Source organism: Musa acuminata, unplaced genomic scaffold (genome assembly GCF_036884655.1).
Source record: "Musa acuminata AAA Group cultivar baxijiao unplaced genomic scaffold, Cavendish_Baxijiao_AAA HiC_scaffold_1138, whole genome shotgun sequence".
NCBI classification, from domain to species: domain Eukaryota; kingdom Viridiplantae; phylum Streptophyta; class Magnoliopsida; order Zingiberales; family Musaceae; genus Musa; species Musa acuminata.
Genome location: NW_027021350.1, coordinates 3,650,522 through 3,669,467, shown reverse-complemented (window position 1 = coordinate 3,669,467; position 18,946 = coordinate 3,650,522). Strand labels below are relative to the sequence as shown.

The window sequence follows — 18,946 nt, the reverse complement described above, 5'->3', positions numbered from 1 at the left end:
ACTTTGATAGCAAAATCAAAGGATCAAATTCCATTCTATCACTTATCATATAAAAAATAAAAATAAAATAAAAAAATTAGGAACTTACTTTTTAGAGCTTTTTCTTATTATTCATAATGAATCCTCTTTCTGTTTATAATTTTTAAAAAATTAATAAAATAATATTTTATTATTCACAATCCATATATTTCTATTTTTACTATCAACCTTTTCTTTTTTTTCATTCCCCATAGTTCGCCTCTTTCTATGCACACTACTTTCACTTGCTCTATCTCCCAATCCCCCAAGCACTAGTTTATAGACTTGAAATATAATGTTAATATAACTCACATAATAATAAATATGAAAAACTATATCTCATCTCCTTTTCTTCATTTTTTATTTTATTCTATTTTATCATCTGTCTTTTTTTTAATGTTATTTTATATTATTTTCATCGATTAGGAGGAAGAGGGAGGAGAAGAAGAAAAAGAAAGAAAGAAAGGTTATACGTAAGGAGTGAAAACAATTTATTAGAATTAAGTTATAAATTAATGATATATATTTATATTTAATAAAGAGATGATTTAGAAATATTTAAAATTTATAATGTGGCATTATAAATAAAAAAAGGTTTTGTAAATAGTAATAATCTCTAAAAATTAATATGAAAGTTTACATGTATACCCCAAAAAAAATAAATCGTCTCGTATCCGTGCAACGGGTGTCCGAAGAGCGACCGAAGGCAAAACGGAGAAGAAGTCGGAGGCCTTCTTAGGGTTTGGCCACGAGAGGGGGGCGTGAATCCGGTCGGTGCAGCTCTCTGCCCCCTGTGTCGCCTCTTTCTTCTCTCAGGTTTCGCTTCGAATCGATCCCTGCTCCTCCTTTTAGCTCTTTTCCGTAGTTGGTTTGCTTTGTTTTCGTTGTTTGAATCAGCCTTTTTTCGTTTTAGGTTCGTGAATCAGTCTTTTGTCGGTTTTTTTGTTTTCTTTAATCCCAATCTAGACTAGTTTCGGGAACCATATCGGAGGTTCTTCTTCAGATATCAAAGCACTCATTGCTTAATCATGGAATTTCTGAAGAGGAGATATGCCTTTTTGGCTGCGTGACCGTAGGCTTATATTTTTCTGCCTAATGTAAACTAATTTTGAAATCCCTAAGATTATTCATTGCGTCGATTCGGGAAAGAAGGTGCTCCCTTTGATTGGAGGGTCATTGTTTCTGAAGTTCTTTTCTTTTTTTCGTTTCCCTTTTACTCTGAGCCAGTAAAAATTGGATGATCAACAACATATATGAACTATGCCACTGTTACTCATTGTCTAGTGTTTGGGGGAGAAACCAGATTGAGTTATTCGAGTGAAGAGGTTTAAGTATAAATGGATGCCTGATTGTTATAGGGTTCTGTGTGGATTTAAAAGAAAATCTGAATTTTCATGCTGCATAACAACATTTCTGAAGCGCAACTTATCTTTATAACATTTTTTTGTTCTGTTGATCATTTGGTTTCATTCTGGTATAGATCAAGATGGCTGGGAGAGGCCGTGTATCTCGCCAAGCTTTTGAACAGGCTAGGCATGGTCATCCTGCCGCTCCTGGAAGGCCCTTTGTTGAAGGCCCTTTCCTTCGCCCACCTCACCCTGCAGCACTTGAGGAGGAACTTGAACTGCAGATGATGGACATTAGGAGGCTCTTGGCTGACAATCGTGTGCTAGCCGAGGATCGTTCAGCTTTTCACCGAGAGCTGATTGCTGCGAAGGAAGAACTGCATCGAATTGACTTGGTGATTGCAGATATTCATGCTGAGAAAGAAGCCCGTTCAAGGGAGCTGATTGAGAAAGGATTGAAGCTGGAGGCTGATCTGAGAGCCACCGAACCTCTGAGAGATGAGGTCATACGACTCCGTGCGGAAATTAAGAAACTAACAACTATGAGACAAGAACTGACCGACCAGGTCCGGACTCTCACTCAAGATTTGACAAGGGCACGAGCTGATAATCAACAAATCCCGGCTATGAAGGCAGAGATTGATGAGCTTCGACAGGAGCTTCTCCATCTACGGTTGGACTTTTACTAATTTTACAATTTTTCACATGCCATGTCTTGTTCATTTATCTTCCAAACTGAAACTATCTTTGCTGGTAGGATGTCTATCGACTATGAAAAAAAAGGAAACTTTGAATTAATGGAGCAAAGGCAGTCAATGGAGAAAAACTTAGTCTCCATGGCACGGGAGATTGAAAAATTGCGAGGTAACTTGGCTAATCCTGAGGGAAGGCCATGGGACCAAGGTAAAGTTGCTGACCCTTTTTTTTTTTCCTTTTCATGTTTTTCTTTATGAGTTCAGTCACAACACCAGAGTAGTCTCATTGGAGATCTAAGATCTGTTTATTGAAGAATACTGTCTGTGACAATGTCAAGCCAAATGTTGGTACAAAATGAAGTGTTGCTAGCGCGTGTTATCAACCTGATCAAGGTTACTGTATGTTTGAGCCGGCTGGAGATGGTTTCTAGCCCTTGATGTTTTTATCAACGATCACATTCTTTTCTTATGATGAATTCTATATTCTTATAGGTTTCATTTTTCATATCAGTTTTGTTTTGTTACATTCATTTTAACTTCATTGTATGATGGTTTACTGAAGGTGGAGGTTATGGGATGAATCATGGCAGCCCTGAAGGACCCATCCCTTCGACATATGGGTATGAATACGGTGTTCAACCGGTAAGTTCAATTTGAAGATGTTTAATTCCAAAAGTTATTTTTTTATCAATTAATCATCCAAAAATGTTGGTTCCTAGCTATTAATATTCTTATTCCATTTTATCATTGTTAGCCTGTTGCTGACAAGGCTTCCCTCTATAATGCTGGTTCTGGATCGTGGGGAGCTCTCGACAAGTCTCGCTTTGCTCGTCATTGAGACTCATAGTTGAATTTCCCTCTAAAATAGGAATTATGTCTATATATACTGCAGATGTTTCTACACTTGAGGGTTAGAAGTGCTATCTTGACCAATCAGTGCCTGCTCCACCACATTATCTTGATAGATGCTGTTCATCATCATAAGCAAGACGGCCGTATTATTCATTTTTTTTTCTTTTGTTGGTCGAGGAACTGCTTTGCATGATTTTAAATGAGAAATATGGGACATATGTTTGACATATTCATAATCATTTCTTGAACTGTAATTCCATGTTACTTTCTATTTTGGGCTCAGTTAAATGGTTGGTTGAATCTTCTTGGTTTATGTGGGTCTTATATTTTTTTTTAACAATTTGTGGGTCATCCCCAAATGTATAAACAATTCTACTTGGCATTGTTTTTCACTGAGCCGTCCAACAGGGAGACAAAACAGAGGATTCTTGACTTATCTGAAGGTGTTTTCTTTCTTGGCCTTTAGGAGTAGCGGGTAATATTTTTGATGATTTTGTTTGTATTAACCTGGCTGAACTTTGGTGAGATTCATGTTACTGCGACACTTCCGTCTGAGGTACAATCAGCCACAGTAGCCTATCTCTTTCAATGATGATGTTCGGTGTCATATGTTGATATGATAGTGGTCGACCAATCTTGGTTGATGGTGAAGTATAATGAAGTGATTAGGCTTTGTAGGCGGAAGAGTTTCATTTGGTGGGGTCTTAGATGTGCATTTGGCCTACTGTTTATCAAATCATATTTTTTCACTTTTACATGGTTATTCTTTTTTGTTGTTTACAATAATGAAATATTGGAGATGTGCTAATTATTGTTTGAGATGTGGCAGATATATTGTTCGTTAAGTTGATTAGGTCTGTTCAGAATGTTTCTGGATGTGGAATCCTTGTCAAGGAATAATGGTTGGAATCTCTAATTGTCTATGTAGGGGACAGAGTCTATCCGTCATTGTTATCTCTGGCCGTAATTTGCTAAAAGTGATGTACCTGGTCGAAATTTTTTGGCTGACACTAAGTACACCATGTGAATTATCAGGTCTCTTTGAGAAAGCCCAATCTCTTTGTGCAATCACTAGAAGTGAAACATGCTAATTATTTCTTTGTGTTAACAATTCTTTTTATATGACAGCCTAAAAGAGAAGGTTGTTATCCTTGAGTGTTACTTTTGCCGTAGGTGTACCTGGTATGATAGATGTAGCCAACTTCAAAGGTAACCAGTTGAAACACTGATTTCAAATACTTTGTTCCTTCGGCAAAATGACTGGTGTCTTTGTCTCTCATAATTGTATGACATTATCAGATGATTCCCCACGTTAAATTTAATGGAGCATTTGGATGAAATTAAGTTTCGATCTTAAAGACCTGTATAATGTGGCAGATGGAATGGTGTGCTTTTCTTATTTATGGAGGGCATAAAATTCTTGTGTCGTCAATGTGGTAAGAAGAAGAACTACAGGTTGTGACATCCCAAATATTTAGGATTGGCTACCGAGCATTATTATGGGGATGCTTGCTATCTTGTTCCATTGATTGACCTGTTGGCCACTGGCACATGTTTGCTATCTGTGGTTTGGTAATAACTTGGACAAATCTCAGCCTGTATACCTTCAGAATGAAGAATAGATGAGTTGGTTCTGTTATTTGGATCAGACGTGCATCAAGGATTCTTATGATTTGTTAATGGATCATCCAAGTTTATCTGGCTAAATATCCTGTGGAAGAAGCTTTCATGAGCACCAAAAAAGTTCTCTTGAATCTCATACATTTGGGGGATGTTGCTCTTATTGTTTACCATATGTATACTACTTTTGTTTTTGCCAGCTTTCCTACAATTGTTTTCTGAGCAGTATACAAAATATGTTTGATCACGATATGAAATCTTCCTTGTCTCTTTGAAGTGTTGAAGTCCATATGGAGATGGATTGGCTGTCTATATGCAGAAGCATAGAGGCAAGTTTTCTTTTGATAGCTTGGAATTTGGTTCGCTGCATACTTCTTTAGATGTGCTTATTTGTTTGCCTTATGATGTCTTGAGTGTCATATTTTACCGGAGACAAGTTGGCAAATGGTTGAGGTATCCTCATTCTGTAGCTGGTCAATACTTTTGCCACTTCTAGTGGAATTTCTGAGCCACAAAATGTATCTACTTAACAGTTGGATTATTAGCATGCAAGACTATGTAAATCTGGGGCCACTTTTCTAGTGATACTATTTCTGGTACAAGCACTGCAAAGTTGTATAGCCGTCGCTGGTATACAACGTTCTTTCTTGTGGCCTATAAGTGATTTTCCTGGTACGATAGTGATGCAATCTAGTTGTCTGGAGGTTGTTAGGTTCCATTGATCGTCCAATCAATGAATAGCAAATGACCCAAAAGAGCTTTACAATAGCGATGGTTGTTAGGTTACATTGATTATCCAAATCAATGACTAGCAAATGACCTAAAAGAGCTGTCAGTTGAATCCAAAAACCTAACAAACTGAGCATGTGAAGGCCAAAAGTTCTGGTTTTAGATTAAATGTGATGAATATCTGGTTTATTTCTTATTGTTGTTGCCTCGTCAGGCTTTCATTATACAATTTGACTAGGCTTCAGGTTTTGATATATTTACATAATTATTTGGTTGGTTTGGTCAATAGTTTTGTTGTATTGCAAGATGAAGAATTAATTTTTAATCTGAGATGGATGCCAAAGATAAAATATGGGACTCATCAATTACTGATTAATCTTTTTTTAATTGCTGTTTAATCTTTATGGAAGAGCCATTACTGACTTGAGTTTTGGAAATATCCTCACTTTGATCCTTATTTAGAAGGGACAAGTGTGTTAGCCATTTCCTTATTGATTTTTGTTCAATTGTGGATGTGGTTGCCTGGTTTTTTTATAAGAAGCTTATTTTTGTCCAACTCTTTTGACTTTCCTGAATTCCTTTTTCTATTTGTTGCATTTTATAGCAATGGCAGAATATTTAGATAATTTGCTTTATTCTTTTCTGGATGCATCAAATGAAGCAGATATTGTGCCATCAGAGATGCAGTCTTTTGTATTTCCTAATAATCTCGATCTAATAGGAAACCTGATTAGTGTTGCTAGATTATATAGATCAGATTGAAACATTGAGTGATTGCCATTAAATGGTATTAGTGCCTTTGATCCATTAATTTGCCATGGATATGAATCTCAGATGGTGAGAAATACAGATGATGACGACATAGAGAGTTTGCAAGAATAGAGAACAAAATTCTAGGACTGGAATGATGAATTACCTAGTTGCGGGTGAAGTATGGAAGAAAATGGAAGATTATGAAGTCCTGCAAATAATGACAGAAAAATTCATGAGAACTGCCTCAAATGAACATGGAAGGCAAATATGTTGGATCCTTGCTCTCCTGCAGTGGTAAGTGAAATGCCTGCTCTAAGTTCTATGGAACCACAAAAAGATGATATCCCCTACTAATTATACGGTTGCAGCTAGTTGGTTTTTAACAACTGGGACAACTTGGTGCCGGAAGCAGCCCAACACCCATAAAATAGTGGATGGTCGGATACTGGTTCCCCAATCTGGGGGCATCCTCATGTTGAATTCTCTTACCAATGAACATCCTTGGTGTAATTTTTGCAGGAGGTTACAGACAACAAATAGACCATGGTTTTACGTCTCACCTCGATCAATACGTGTCCGTCCAATGGCCTGTTGACTCGGTGACATGTCTCGTGGCATGTCCCTCCCAACATTGTGTATAGTCTTTAAAATAAGATTTGTGGCATGTGCTGGCATACCGTGTGTCAGTATGCCATTATGTACCAGGCCCTAATTGGTCAGGCTGGGAAGCAGCATGGGTCCGGTACCTCAAAATGCTAAACCATGAAATAAACTATATGTAGAGGCATGGACAAATAGTGGGATCTGATGGTTAAGCAAACTTAGGTATAAATCTCGGTCCAATACTAGTTATGTTAATAAGATGGAACAGTATGCCAGGTATTATGCTGACATGGACCACATGTATAACCAGAAGAAAGAAAAAGAAATGCCGACTGGTGTATATGGTTCCATGTGGTCCTTGGTTGGACTAAAAATATCAGTCCATACTGTACCAACATTTGTTTACTTGTAAATTGTCATGTAGAGGTCTAGAATTCCATTTAAAGATCGATGTGAACTGTTCATAGATTGGTTGAATTGCTTTGCTTGCTTCCTATAACTTTGCTAAGGATCATTAAGTCTTATTTGCTGGAATGGTGGTGCAAGGTGCTGTGTAAATGTGATATAGTCCTGAGATTGAGATTTTAAGAGTCTTTGCTTGCGGATGGGATGGGGTTGTGATAGATGAATGTGCTTAAAACCAAGGTTCGCCGTACCGTACGATTCCGGCGTTTTGACCCAGGCTCGGTACGGTATGGTACCGGTGTACCGAGCGGTACATTAGGGTGTACCGAGCGGTACACCATGGTGTACCAAATAATTTTGTACTTTTTTCATACTGTAGCAGTGCTACAGTATAGTATTATAGCACTGTAGCGGTACCGGGCGGTCTGCGACCGGAAACCTATTGGACCGGTACATACCACCCGGTATGGGCGGTACGTTTCGGTATGGCAAATCTTGCTTAAAACCCTTCTTGTTTACACTCCATTAAGTTGTTCATTACTTAGTACCCATTTCTCATTGGATTGGTTTCAGAGAAATATGTTCTCATTAAATCGTAGAAAGTATTCTGACTTTCTTTATCTATGATATGAGGAATCTGGTCTCATGTAGCAACCTGATTCAGATCATCTTATGTGATGCATATCTTTTTAAATGTTGTAAACAACCAGAGCTTCATATCGGATGTGTAGGATGGTAATTGTTGCTATTGCATGATTATATTAGTTACCTTATGTTATACAATAATTGTTGCTAAGCATGTTTGAACTTTTAGATGCCAGCCAACTCATTCCTAAACACATTAGTAGTAAGATTTCATTGATGAATGTGTTGCATCTCACTTAAAATTTGATCATGACGAAGTTCAATTCGATCCAGTCGAGTTGCTATGGAATCAGCAGATGAGGAGGGTGCTAGATCCGTCGGAGGTGCTGCCTCAAAGGGACTAGTAGGAGGAGATTGATTTCCCCTATGTATAGGTGTTTCTGGTTCTGGCTCAGGTGGGGACGGATCAGTTTTCTTAGGTAATCTAGTCCAAACACCATTCATTACTATGCATCTTAATCTTCTTAATAAGTTTTTATTGATAATGTTGAATCTATCTAGTTTCATAATTTCTTCATTTGGTGGAATGACTATGTCATGTGCATGTATCAGTCTAGTAATCAAGTCACCATATGGAAGCATCATTGTTTTCTTCCCACTGACAATTCTGCAGTTCCAGTTCGTTGAGTGACACCAATGAGTTCTTTGTCATGTTCGGTCCAACTGCACTGGTTCTTCCAAAATCACTCAGTTCTATAATAAGAATCTCTTGAGGGGTTTTCTCAGAAGCTATGTAGAAGCTACACTAAGATACTGAACAAGAACATAGAAATTTGATGATAAAGGAATTTACAAGCCCTGAGTTGGTTGTTTGACTTGGATATAAAGTACATTGAAATTCGATTGGAATAAAACAGTTTGATCTACTTGAATTTGAGATTGAAAATTATGTTCTCATTCAATATTAACTCAATGTAGGAGTTAGCAACAAGTACTTTTTCCTGCCTTGTTGGTTCCCAGGTGAGGTTAAATATATATATGGCTTAATTGGTATAGTATGAATCAAGCGATCGAGTTCAGGCAGCCTTCTGTGAACCTGTGGAGATGGAAGCTTAAAAATTGTAGCTTCCAAGAACGAGCAGTGACATTCAAGTTTTTTTTTTTTTTTTTCTGTCCCTAAAACTTTTTACATATTATCACCCATTTCATTTGAAACCACTTTTATGGATAACTGGATTGCTACATGTGGATTCCTTTATTTTCTTAGTTTTCATCCTGATTAAAATTATGTGGTTGTTAGATGTTGCAATAAAATAGTGTTCTGGGGTATCAGAACACTTTTGTAAATTGGATTTTGAAGGGTTCTACTCTGGTGAGCATTATAGCCACCAAAACAATTAAATATTCTTTGATTCGTTTTAAGATTGTAGATTTCTTGGAGCTAAATTAGAGTTAATCGTTGAAATTGTTGTTTCGATTTGTGTTCTCTTGTCATTAATCGACTCAGATACTTCTCGTCTTCTGAACTTGTTTGTTAATTTGGTCGGGACTAACTAATTCATTGAAAGCTTGTTTAGGGTGCAAGAACAAAGGCTGGAAGGGTGTTTGTTAAACAAAAGCTTGTTTACCAGAAATCCGACATGCTGTCTTTTTCTACGCTGGTTTTCCATGTCAGAGGCTCCAATATCAGTTCTGAAGGTTCGTGAGAGCCACTACTTTCATCTTTGTCCACTTAGCTCAAAGCTTGTTTCTAGATTTTTACCATTTACTTGAAGTAGTGCCATTAAATCTGTAGTACCTTAACCTTGAATTGATATATATGATGCATGTTGTTTACCTTGCTTTCTATATTTGTCATGTGATGTTTTTGAATTCTTTGTATTCTCTGCTGTATATTTCTTGCTAAAGTTGTTGCAGTTTCTTTGGGTCCAACGGTTTTCTTTGATTCTCATTCTAGTTTTCTTTTCCCTGCAAAAGCTGATAGATCTTGATCATGAGATGAAGGCTCAAAGAGCACAGTGCAGTAGCCATAATATGTCGGGATCAGCCCCAGTTGTCACCATCCGTCTCAGACTTCGATTGCTGGAGAGCAGCAGAAATCATCAGCAAATATCGACAAACTAACTTTGAGAAAATAAAATGTGTGGCTACAAAATTTGATCTTCCACCATCCCCTCGAGCAATGATGAACGCAATGTATTGGTTTCATAACTTGCAAGTGTCTGAAGACAAGCCAAAGACCATGTTGGAGTCGCAATCAAGAACATTGTCACTTTGTAGCAGCAAAACATAGGTATGAACTAGTGAAGTCGATGACAGAGAAAGGAAAGGCTGAGCTTGGATTTAGTTTATAGCCTCTGTCAGCTTTGCTGCTCTAAAAGTGTGAAACAATCACAACTCTGCATCAAATTCAACTGCACCAGCAAAATCTCTGATGGTAGTGTATGAATGTTGTGCATTGGTGCTAAAAGATCAGGTAGATAAGTAGCAGCATGTGGAGCAATTCTCTCACTCACCAGAGTTAGCCATTTCTCTTAACTAGAGCTTCATCTTTGAATCAGTAGCATGACCCAATGGTTTTTTGTTTCAAGGCTTCAATAATCTTCCACCAAGTGAGGGATCCCCAGTCAAGCAACCATGCTATTTGAAAAATAAGAGTCAAAATGCATTCAGTTCTTGGAAATGAAATCCATTTCTTATGGTATTCTCATGTATAGCATGAATGAGGAGGTAAAGTCCCCTGAAATTTTTAATTGGTTATGTATATATAATCTCTGTGTCTATGTGTGTGTGTGTGTGTGTGTGTGTGTAATATTTACTTTTAGTGTTTGAGAGGCAGTCTATGGATGTTTGAAAGGGATTCAATCGCATGGGCTCTCTGACGAGAGTCGATATTAGCATCATAAGGAAACTAATTGGTTCATTATTATGATGGTAATAATATAGGGGTCTGATGGACGATTTGATAGTATAAGCAAATAATGAAATCATAATATAATAGTATCTCTAATGCCATAGGGTTGACTAGCTATTCAATGTTTCAAAATCTATTTGGGATTTTCTTACACATGTTTTGCTTCTTTTCATAAATAATAAAGGGGTAGATGAGGTTCTGCTTGCTTGATAATGAGGAGAATGTTTTGTCTTGGAATGGTGCCTACATACATTCCAACTGGGCAATATCTGGAGGCCTGCGTTCTGTATGACTTTGAAAACATACAGATCGTTGTTTTTAGAATGACGAAAGAAGTTGAAAACATCGATAATCAGACCGTCGATCGATCGATCCAATTCATTTATAAGATTATGAATGTGATAACCCACAGTAAACAGTAAGCTTAAAGAAATTTGATCTTATTATATAAGTACAGTTAAAATTATTTAAATATATTTAATTTAAACCTTTTATTATTTATTTAAGAAGATATTTATGTTAATTTTGAAAATTATGATTCATACGAGCAAGATCTCTCTCTTCCTTTGACGTCCACATCTCTCTTCCATTGCTCATCTTTCTATTATCGTTCTCTCTTCGTCTCGTCTATTGGTCCACGTATCTTCTTTACCAAAATGAATATGAAAAGAGAGAATCATATAATGTTGTAATAAATAAAAAAAAATTTTGAGATATGATATAGAATGGATTCAGAGTAAATGACATTTTGATAACTAAAAAATATCTATTTTAATCTATGAGAAATTCATATACATGTGTCGTTGTCATGACAACTATGTTAATAGATTATTTCTTTAATATTATTGAATAATTTATTTTGAGTTGGATTTATGTAAGAAGGGCAATCCCCTTACTATTAACAATCCTCTCAAAAATAATAAAATATAATTTTTTCTATTTATGATCCTCAATTATCAATCATACTCTTATTCTCCTATTCCCTTATTTCATATGTTGAAACCCTAGTTGCATTGACATCACTCCTAATCACTCCATCATCAAGCGCTATCGATGTCGCTCACCACTCGACGAGTAAAGAAGTAGAAGAACAAGAGGATATTTACGTCCATCCGATGTCGCTCACTATAGCTCATATGCTTGCAATTATGAGAAAAAGAAGGAAAAAAAGATGAGATTTATGCTTATTTACAGAGGGGTATCTCAGAGACATTAATTTTTTTTAAATAATAATATAAATAGTAAAAGGAAATGTGAATAGAAATATCTTTTACATAGTTACTTCTTAGATATTGTTATATGTTCTTTAATATAGATAAAAATTAAAATTCATGTTTATAATATTGGTTGATGTTTATTTTTATCATATTGTATACTACTGAAGTTTTACTTTCATTTATCTAAGATTGCTTATTTTTCATTAATTATAATATTTTTTAGTTTTTCACTATGTATAATTTCTAATTATTTTTATATTTGTAAACATTCGATCCAAATATTCTCATAATTCAGGGGGAAAGGCCTATATGAGAGATCTTTCAATTATAAAAAAAATTTAAATATTATTTTTGTAACTCAAATCCAAATATTCTCGACAAAAGAATGGAGCATGCTTATAAATTTCTTGCATTAAAGAGATATTAGAACACTAATTAACTGACCCCAACAAAAGTAAATCATATATGATTTTAACTAAGATGAGGGATGCATATTGCTACTACCTTTCATTAGTTGCAGTTGGGGCTAAACTCATTTACTTCCAAATTCAAGAAGACAAAAAGAAGAACAGAATCAAATTGTGCTGTAGAGACCACATAGTGTTCTTAAAAAACCCAGTAGTAGTCTCACAGAGATGAAACCACAAAGAGTAATCTATAAGCCATCCAAATATTCATTTCCACCATATCAATTCTACCTTAACCAAGGCTTGCATCATTATTTATCACCTTCGCTAATGATATCAGATGGTCCGGATTGATATGATCACCAACATACATATCATACCAGCTCGATATTTCAAGACCTTTGACTTTTAACTATACATGATAACCTTCAGAAGATGACCTGATCTATTCAGGTTAACTGTTAAAATTTGAGTATTTTTGATGTTATAATCTATAAGATAGGCGCAGGGGTTTTAAAAGGAAGAACACAAGAATAGGTGACATATTTGACACTGTCCAGAAGCACCACAACAAAAATGCGAGATAAGGACTTCCGAGAGATCATACCATCGCCATCACCATAACCAGCTTCTTTAGGATCAGCTAGGATGGAGACCACTACCGAGGAAACCGGTTTAGTGTCATCGAAGTCGCTGCTTTTGGCCGGCTTCCCAAACTGCATGCCATTCCTAGTAGTTGTTCCATTAAGTGGGACTGTCTCGGGAAACAGTATCCTCCTGTTCTTTATCCTCCCTTGTTGTGCAGATGCGGAAGGGAGATCCTCGGAAGCATTAGCAACAGAAGTAGACCTCATAATTGAAGTGGCAGGGATGATGCTGCTCGAAGATGCTGGTGAGATATCAAACTGGAACACCTCGGTGCACATGCCAGAACTTAACATTGGCCCTGTTGTGACATTTTGGTCAGAAGGTACATGATAAATAGTATAACACAGTACACTGTGAGATCCTTTCCAAAAAAAAAGTATGAAAAATTCCACTCAGAACCCAAAGTAAGCATTAGTAACTGATGCATTCGGAACACAGAACTAAATCTGTCACCAAGCAAATATGTCCAAAACCTTAAGAAGAGTGAGAAGGAGGTCCGACTCTAATCAGACCTCCTGAGCCAGATGGGCATAATGCTGAAACCTGTGGCATGCTTCAATGATAAAATTATTCACGAAGTCAACATTGAGATTGCGCCGAACCAGAGCATGTTCTCGATATTTAATCAGCATGTATCAGAGGAATGCTCTTTAACCCAAAAGCACATCAAATAATCAAAGCAATTTGGAATAAACAAGGTAGACCTTGAGCTTGCATCAAAGAAGATATGAGGAAAGCTAGATGATATGAGGAAAGCTCGTAAAAAGACATTGTTTGCTTTTCATAACGAAGTGCATGCCATTTTGCACTCTGATGGACTAAATAATGAGAAACGACTTGATGTGTGATGGTCAATCATTCAATAACATGTTTCCTTTTGACTCATGCATTACTGCCACGTGAACATGTGTCCCCATTCTTGTTCACCATCATTATTGAGTACTTACAAATCCTCAAGTCAAACAAAAAAAGGTATATGATGCAAGTTCATCAACCTTTAAGATCTCAAGAGTATATACTATGCTGGAAACTTATATTTGCAGATAATTCAGTGATTTCCTTGAAAGCTATTCATGCCTTGTTACAAACCACTGATGACCTTTTATACGATTGGATTATAGCCCTAAATTCACCAAAGAAAAACACTGAGTATTCCAAGTAAATCTTGTACAGAGATATGTTCTACTCTACCTCAGGCATCATGGAATATAACCTAGCAAATACTCTTAAGATTCCATTGTCAGAAATCCTTCAAGCTTGGGACTATATGGGCCTTAATGATATGACAGACTCATGCATTAGGCGTTACAATGTGAACCACTAAAAGAAAAGATGGTAAATTGGAGCTTATTAGAGCCATATTCTTTGACTTTCATGCATGCACTTGGCTCAGAGCTCTGACATTCAAGTGACATGATGTATCAGTTACATTATCAACGATTTGTCCTCAATGATCTTATAGCAATGCAAAATGTACTATGTAAGTTCGAATACAATGAGCAGTTGCAGATCAAGAAACAAGGGGAGACAGGCTTAGAAGAACATCTAACTGAAAAACCATGATTATGTCTCTATGATTGATTTTTTTTTTTTTCACCAATAGTGCTCTCTCTTATTACTAATGGGGTTGAATACTGTTTGATGAAACTCATTTATCTTTTTGTAGAAAATATCTCAGAACCTAGCTCAAACTTAACACCTTGATAGAGCTTGTGCTTTGATTATTTGGCTTTTCATTAGCATAGTAACTGATACCTTGAGGGCGAACCTTGGTACAACGGTAAAGTTGTTCCTTTGCTACTTTAGAGACCAGGGTTCGAGTCATGAAAACTATCTCTTTTAAGTACTTAAAAAGGTAAGGCTACGTACATTGACCCTCCCCAGACCCCGCATTGATGGGAGCCTCGTGCACTAGGTACACCCTTCGTTGGCATAGTATGTGTGACTTCCAGCAGAAATAAATAAATATGGTTATTTAGTTCAAACTTGACTTGCATGTATAAGTGAAAAATAATATTCTCTTTGAAAAAAAAAAAATAACCGCATAACAAATATCAAAGAAATACAGAAAGAAAAAAATCCATTGTACAAACCCTGTGAAAGAATAAGAATTCCTTGCAGGAGACCTCAAGTATCATCCATAACAACCTCAAGCAATCTCATGGTGTAGTATGAAGAATGTTCTATTTACATTTTAGCTAACAAAGCTACATTGAGAGCCTTTTACAGCTTATGGAATTGTCAACTGTTATTAGAATGAATAATACTAAAATAGCTTGGTGCAAAAATATTCTATGTTAGTCCTGGAAGCAGCAGAACCAAAACCCATCCCCCTCTTCAAATATCCATACATGATTCCATTACCCAGACTTAAGTGCATCATATATTAGCACATAAATAAGATGCAATGCCAATAAGATAAACCAAAACAGTGTGTCGATGCAACCAGGTGAGACAAACATATGCTAAAACTATAAATTACATTCATACCGGCCATTCCTTCACGGAACCATTGTTGCAGTGGACCATCAGCTGAAACTGATTTCAAGTTTTTTGCATATGTATCATCAGCAATAGAGTGATCAGCTTCTCTTTCGGATTTAGGTACAGCCAGTGCCGACATCATATTCCCAGCAATGGCCAAGGCCGTGTCTTTACTTTCTTCGGCAGAGGATCTCCTTTCTTTAGATCGTGCCATGGCTTTCTCGCCAGCAAGAACAGAATGGATTATCAAGTTGCCATCAATCTTCACATGTTTGCCATTTCTTGGCACATAAAGCAAGGCAGGCAGAGTTTCACTGCAGTTCTGTGTGAAAACAGACCCTCCTGAACCAGTAGAAGGCCATGAACCTCGTCCCTTTGGAGTTATTTCAGGCCCAACTGCTCCATTCTGGCATCTCTTACCAGTAACCCTATCTTTCTCCAAACTTATGTTTCCATTACAAAATCCAGTATCATCAGTTCTGGTAAGATCATTACCACGACCGGTAACACTCAGAACCATACCTCTAGGCTCATTCACGATCCCACCTTTAATGACACCTACATAGTCTCTGGTTTCTCGATGCCTGAGATGAACTCCCGGCAGAACTCCAAATACTAGTATAATAAGCATCAACCCCAAAAGGCTCACGCTAGCGACCTTCTTCGTCTTGGTCTCAGACTTCTTGGCTCTGGGGGCGTGGGCAGACTGCTGAGGATTCAATCTAGGTATCGGAACCAAAGGAACGGGAGACCCTTGCGGCCTAAAAGCGTAGCCTGGAACCCACGGGAAATGCGTGGACGGCATTGGCCCAGAGGGAGGATAAACAGCCGGGGCAGCGCCATTACCACCCAATTGCTGTCGCAGACTCACATTCTCGGCCATAAAGTAAGAGATCTTAGCGTTCAATTCGTTAATCGTCGAGTGCATCGCCCTAACCTTCTCCTCCAGCTCTTCCACGTACTGCTTCTTCCTCTGCCTCGAGAGCTGGGCGCTCTCACGGTTCCGTATCAGCCTCGTCTTTCTCCTGTCATCCTCCTCGTTCCCGATGGCTTCCGATCGCTGTAACTTTCCACCTCTAGGGTTAGCATTAGGGTTCGAATTAAAACACCCTTCCTTCCTCTTCAGGCTCTTCTCGTTCTCCACCTTCACTTCCCTATCGACGACGCCCGATCCCGAAGAGGAGTTGCCGGAACCGGGCGAGGCCGGGCCGGAATTCGTCGAATTCCGGGAGCTTTGGTGGTCGGGCGAGGAAGAGGAGGAAAAGACGCCGGATCCATCGCCGGGGCTGGGGTCGGGCGGCACGTCGGAAGGAGTAGAGAGGTGGTTCTCCGTCGAGCGTAGAAAATCGTCGACGGAGAAATCGAAGTCGATATCGAGGTCGAAGTCGTCGCCGAAGGGAAGATCGGAGGGGGGAGGGAGCAGATCGCAGGGCGAGAGGGCGGGATCAAAGAGAGGGTGGGGGTTCGAGGGGTCAAAGGGATCGACGAGAGAGGGTTCCGCCATGGATTTGTTGAGCGTTCGATGCTTCGATCTCGGAGAAGGAAGGAAGAGGAAAGGTGAACGGTGACGGTCGGAAGAAGAAGAATTGGTCGAATCGTAAATTTAATTATATATATATATAAATAGACGATATATATAAATATATATTTACCGAGAAAATCTCATATATAAATATAAGTTTGGGGATAAATGAGAAAAATTAAAGTTATTATTATTATTTTTTTTTTTTGAAGTATGTCAAAAACATTCATAGTTTTACCAAAATCACTACTACTCTCATATAAATTATTTTATAAAATCTTAAAAACTTATAATAAAATCAATAATTAAAATTTATAGCAATTTAAGCTAACTAAGACTCACTTATAGTGTTATTAAATAGAATTATACTTTTTTTATTTATTAATCAATAATATTATAAATTTATTCAAAATTTATTATTTATTATTATTCTTCCTTGATCAATGGAAACATATATATCGACCCTAAATTTAATGTTAAGAAAAAAATTAAGAATTTTTATCATCAGTTATCCTGAAATATGTGAAAAACCTTATTAATTTTTATTTGAAACTACATGGACTCTCATACAAGTCATTTTATAAAATGTAATTCCAATAATACGATCTAATTCAACAAAATCTTACTTAACTAAATTAAATTTGAAATTGAACTAAGTTAAACTCGATCACAAAATATTTTTTAAAAATTTATAATTCCAATAACTATGAATCATAAAGTCCATAAAAAATTAAAAAATAAAATACTATTCGTCTTAGAAATATGTCATAGTAGTTTTATAAAATTTTTTGAAATGGATTAGTAAAAGTTGACCAAGTCATATTCAAAATTGAATTATGTTATACTCGATTACAATATCAAATAAAAAAATCAAAATTTGATGATAATTATCATAATATTATAAAAATAAAAATTATACTCTAAAATTTAACTTAGTTTAGTAGAAATTAATCAAGCTATACTCAAATTTAAACTAAGTGATACTTATCCAAAAAATTCTAAAGTTTGATAATTAAATTTTATAATGTCCACTAAAAATAAAAATAGTCTTAATGCTAGGTAGTTTTGTGAAAGTGTGAGTTACTATAGTTGAAGTTGATCTAGTTACACTCAAAATTAAATTAAGTTATATAAAATAACTATCCAAAAAATTAAATTTTAATAATTAAAATTTATAAAATCCTTTAAAAGTAAAAACAATATTAATCATATTAGCATCTGCAAGTTTGGATTAATTTAGTTGAAGTTAACCCAATCACACTCAAAATTAAACTAAGCTACACTCAATCATAATATTTATCCAAAAAATTATAAATTTTGATAATTAAATTATATAAAATATTTTCAAAAAAATAATATCTTAGAATCATGACCAAGTAGTTTCATTCGGTTTGAGTTAATTTGATTAAATTTTATATAGTTACACTCAAAATTAAATTAAATTATACTTAATCATATAACCTATTCAAAAGGTTAAAGTTACGAAGAAATCATCTTCTACGGAGGTTGAGGAGGGTTTATCGGTAGGATACTATATCAAAAAGACATTAACAAAAAAAAGCATTGATGAAGGAGGATTTCTCGATTTTCACATAGGATATTATTGTTAGAAAAAAGATAGATAAGAAATTACAGAAGAAGCTTATTCACATGTCCCTCTTCTATTTAAAGTTAGGAGGGAGGATTTCCCTCGATAGATTAGAGAAATATTCTTATGTAGTTGAGAAAATCTTATCTGCTATAATGCCCCGCATGCCCTGCAAGGTGGTGCTCCTATCAAGGATGCCAATCTTGGATCGATGTATTACAAAAAAGGTAGCGAGCGAGAGGCTTCGTGAGTGAGTCGGCTAACTGATCAGTCGAATAGACATGAGAAACTCATAGTTAAACGGCGGACAACTTGATCTCGTACAAAATGAAAGTCGATAGTAATATGTTTTATGTGGGAGTGAAACACCGGATTAGCGCATAGATAGGTAGCTCCGATATTGTCATAATATGTTGTAGGAGTAGAGTTGATGTTGAGTTCTTTGAATAGATTTGTGACCCAATTGAATTCTGCAGTGGCAATGGTGATGACACGGTATTCAGCTTCAGTTGTAAACCGTGTGATTGTCTTTTGCTTCTTAGAACTCCAACTGATTGGAT

General features: G+C 36.5%; 2 protein-coding genes across 6 annotated transcripts; one reads left to right on the top strand and one right to left on the bottom strand.

Annotated features, from left to right (window-relative positions):
* The first annotated feature begins 679 nt into the window (after positions 1-679).
* On the top strand, positions 680-10,393 carry LOC135583400 (protein FLX-like 3). Of its 5 annotated transcripts, none has more exons than XR_010512695.1 (7): positions 680-834; positions 1,499-2,037; positions 2,122-2,267; positions 2,622-2,701; positions 7,940-8,085; positions 9,184-9,304; positions 9,584-9,599. XR_010512695.1 is itself a non-coding variant. In XM_065179339.1 (6 exons), exons 2-6 carry the CDS (start codon positions 1,505-1,507, stop codon positions 9,595-9,597), a joined length of 894 nt encoding a protein of 297 aa, XP_065035411.1. In that variant the 5' UTR covers positions 680-834; positions 1,499-1,504; the 3' UTR covers positions 9,598-10,393. The 5 variants fall into 5 exon arrangements, 3 of the variants coding, with proteins under 3 accessions (XP_065035411.1, XP_065035413.1, XP_065035412.1); XR_010512696.1 differs by lacking the exon at positions 9,584-9,599 and adding an exon at positions 4,809-4,860 and having other exon boundaries at positions 9,184-9,297; XM_065179339.1 differs by lacking the exon at positions 7,940-8,085 and having other exon boundaries at positions 9,584-10,393.
* Positions 10,394-12,388: 1,995 nt separating this feature from the next.
* On the bottom strand, positions 12,389-16,861 carry LOC103999737 (bZIP transcription factor 39). The gene is made up of 2 exons (XM_009421570.3): positions 15,283-16,861; positions 12,389-13,090 (listed from the first exon to the last, which is right to left on the bottom strand). Exons 1-2 carry the CDS (start codon positions 16,778-16,780, stop codon positions 12,636-12,638), a joined length of 1,953 nt encoding a protein of 650 aa, XP_009419845.2. The 5' UTR covers positions 16,781-16,861; the 3' UTR covers positions 12,389-12,635.
* Between the last annotated feature and the right edge of the window lie 2,085 nt (positions 16,862-18,946).

Excerpts from the sequence above, each read along its gene's own strand:
- LOC135583400 (XM_065179339.1), top strand. The coding sequence starts at position 1,505 with ATGGCTGGGAGAGGCCGTGTATCTCGCCAAGCTTTTGAACAGGCTAGG. Across the intron at positions 2,038-2,121 it reads CAGGAGCTTCTCCATCTACG|GATGTCTATCGACTATGAAA; the intron begins GTTGGACTTTTA and ends CTTTGCTGGTAG. Across the intron at positions 2,702-9,183 it reads ATGAATACGGTGTTCAACCG|GGTGCAAGAACAAAGGCTGG; the intron begins GTAAGTTCAATT and ends AAGCTTGTTTAG.
- LOC103999737 (XM_009421570.3), bottom strand. The coding sequence starts at position 16,780 with ATGGCGGAACCCTCTCTCGTCGATCCCTTTGACCCCTCGAACCCCCAC. Across the intron at positions 13,091-15,282 it reads GTTCCGTGAAGGAATGGCCG|GGCCAATGTTAAGTTCTGGC; the intron begins GTATGAATGTAA and ends ATGTCACAACAG.